Consider the following 2,500-nt stretch of genomic DNA (forward strand, 5'->3'; position numbering starts at 1 on the left):
AGCTCTTTGGCCTTGAAAATACCTTGTTTCTCTGAGTAAAATCATGGCTCAGTATCAGAGTTGGTACATCCATGAGGCCAACTGAGGCAGTTGCTTAAGGGAGCAAATTGCAGGAGTGTGGCAGTTGCCCACTCCACTTCTACTGTCAATCCCGTCCTCCTGCTGTCTAGATTCAAAGAGAAAGAGGACAATAGATGCTCTCTAGAACCCTACTCTCCTCTCTTTCTCCTCCACCCTGGTATCCTCTTCCTTGTTGAATCCAGGGAGTGGGGAAGGGCGAGGGAGGAGTAGTCTGCTGAGTAGGAAGGGGCAGCATTTGACATGCTGCCCCAGGTGCTGGCAGGTCTGGATTGGCCCCAGTCAGTGTACGTCACACCCCAATTTCATTTGCTTGAGCCGGCAAGAAGCAGATAATATAGTTTAGGGAGCGGAATTCATTCAATCATTCATTCATTTATTCATTCATTTCACCTTTATTGGCATAAACAATCCAACAAGAAAACAAAATTAAAACATTCAGGGTAGCCACCAATCATTGATCAGGCAAAGAAATACAGAGGAATTTACGCCTTGACAGTGCCTTAAATATATATTTTGCTACATTTGATGAGCGGCACTCATTTCTCCCGTCTAACAAGTACTGGACCAAGTCTGTATCTGAACCAGGAAAGCGTTCCAGGAATGGATATAGAAATTGATGGCATAAATCAATATAGTGGGTACAATACAAAAGTACATGGGTCAAGGACTCTTTTGAGATCAGGTCGAAAAAACTTGACTGGGGAACTTTCCAATGGTCTATTAAATCAGAGTGGAATTTAAAGTATGGGCCAATAGTGACCTATCCATGAGGCCAGCAGAGGCAAATGTTTCAAGTGGCAGGCTGGGGGAGATGGAACTTGCCAGTTAAAAAAAATTTTTTTTTAATCAATTGGAGGGCCAATAACAGAATTTGAGCATGTCCAGCACTGGACAGATGAGTTCCTCAAGACCTGCAAAAGCAAAACCTGAAGCTCCTTAGCATCCATCTTTACCTGGTTGCTGCAAGCTGGAGTGCAAGACTGATTGGCCAGAGAGATGGCCAGAGCACCACAGAGTTATGCAGCTGGAAGGGGCTCACAAGGTCATCTAGTCCAACCCCCTGCCTGTGGCTAGAACATCTCTAGCAGGTGTCTACAGTCTCTCTCTCTCTCCAGCACCCAGGAGCAGGACAATAAGTAAGTTTTTATGCCCTCTTTCTACTCACAGCACAAGTTACTATCGGACTGTTATCCTGCACTCCATTTCCCAGTTCATACAAGAGATCCATTAGTTCAGGCTGGGAGGCAGGAATCGGTACCTTACCTCTGCAAACTGGGCAGCATGATTCAGGGACAGACGCCGGAGAAGAGCAAGTTAATTTCGGACACGTCTTCAGGCCGCAGTATACATTTCCTTCCTGCCATTCAAAAACAAAACAAGGGCAGTTAGCCCTGGGCACATGGTGGTTAACGTAGCAAACAACAGGAAGACCATTCCAGGCTCTATGCAAATGCTCATTTGTCATCACAAAACTTAAACTAAACTGGACTGCTCAGGATTATTGATCTTCAGGGTGTTTAGAGACCAAGGTGAACAGCACTGGCTTTCAGACCATGCCCAGGGAACTTTGGAAGGGTATCAAGATCTCCTGAAGCAAGACCAGTAATTGCCAAGCTTCCTTGAAATATGTCAAATGTGGGGACATCTCTGTAGTTCAGGGGTTCCCAAAATGTGGGGCACTGCAGGATGTCCTTGGTGTCTTTTCTTACCTGTTCTCCTGGACGCCGTCATCTTAGATCTCATTAAATCTCATGAGATTTGGGTACTGCCATCTAGGATCTCATGACATCTCACAAGATTTGGGGCCACCGTCTTGGATCTTGCAAGAGTTTACGAGATCCAAGATGGTGGAGCCCAACTGAGTTGGCAAGGATGCCATGACCCAGATAAGTTTGGGAACCACAGCTGTAGTGGAACAGCTGAGTCCATTTCCCAGTAATGCTTGCTGTGATCCTGTGACTAACCTGGGAAGTAGGGGAGAAGCTCTTGGTGGAAGATGCAGAGGATGGAAAAGCAGAGAATCTAAAGAACACAACCTGGGTGGAGGTTTGTAAAGGGTGGCGAAAGACCAGTGGGGGGTTGAAGTTCCTTGGAAGTTGATTTAATTGTTCTGTGACTGTCATTGCACAAGCTCTCTTAGAACAGCAGGATCTCATCTACTGCAGAAATCCCAGTTCAAGGCTGGACTTTCTCCATTTCAAATCTTGTTCTTTAAGTGGTTGCAGGTACTCCTGATTCCCCTACTCTGTTCAGGTTACCAGCCTATACACACTTATCTGAGAGTAACAGCCCAATCTTAGGCATGCCTACTCAGAAGCAAGTCCTATTATAGCCAGGATGAGCTAGGGCCAGGACAGCTAAGACGGTGTAGTGATTTTGGAGCTGGACTTGGAAGATCCAAGTTCAAATCTCTTCTCAG

The 2,500-nt window shown here is 45.9% G+C and overlaps 1 protein-coding gene across 5 annotated transcripts in view; it reads right to left on the bottom strand.

The window, feature by feature from the left end:
• Positions 1 to 2,500, bottom strand: part of CHRDL1 (chordin like 1) — a 32,060-nt gene that overhangs the window by 14,855 nt on the left and 14,705 nt on the right. For 4 of the 5 annotated variants that reach the window (XM_066640124.1, XM_066640123.1, XM_066640122.1 and 1 more), the window contains exon 5: positions 1,345 to 1,438. The exons of the other annotated variant lie outside the window; for it this stretch is intronic. In XM_066640124.1, coding sequence (XP_066496221.1) covers positions 1,345 to 1,438 — 94 coding nt within the window. The remainder of the gene's footprint in view (positions 1 to 1,344; positions 1,439 to 2,500) is intronic. 5 annotated transcript variants of the gene reach the window in all.

The sequence above is a fragment of the Tiliqua scincoides genome, chromosome 12, assembly GCF_035046505.1.
Source record: "Tiliqua scincoides isolate rTilSci1 chromosome 12, rTilSci1.hap2, whole genome shotgun sequence".
Lineage (NCBI taxonomy): Eukaryota > Metazoa > Chordata > Lepidosauria > Squamata > Scincidae > Tiliqua > Tiliqua scincoides.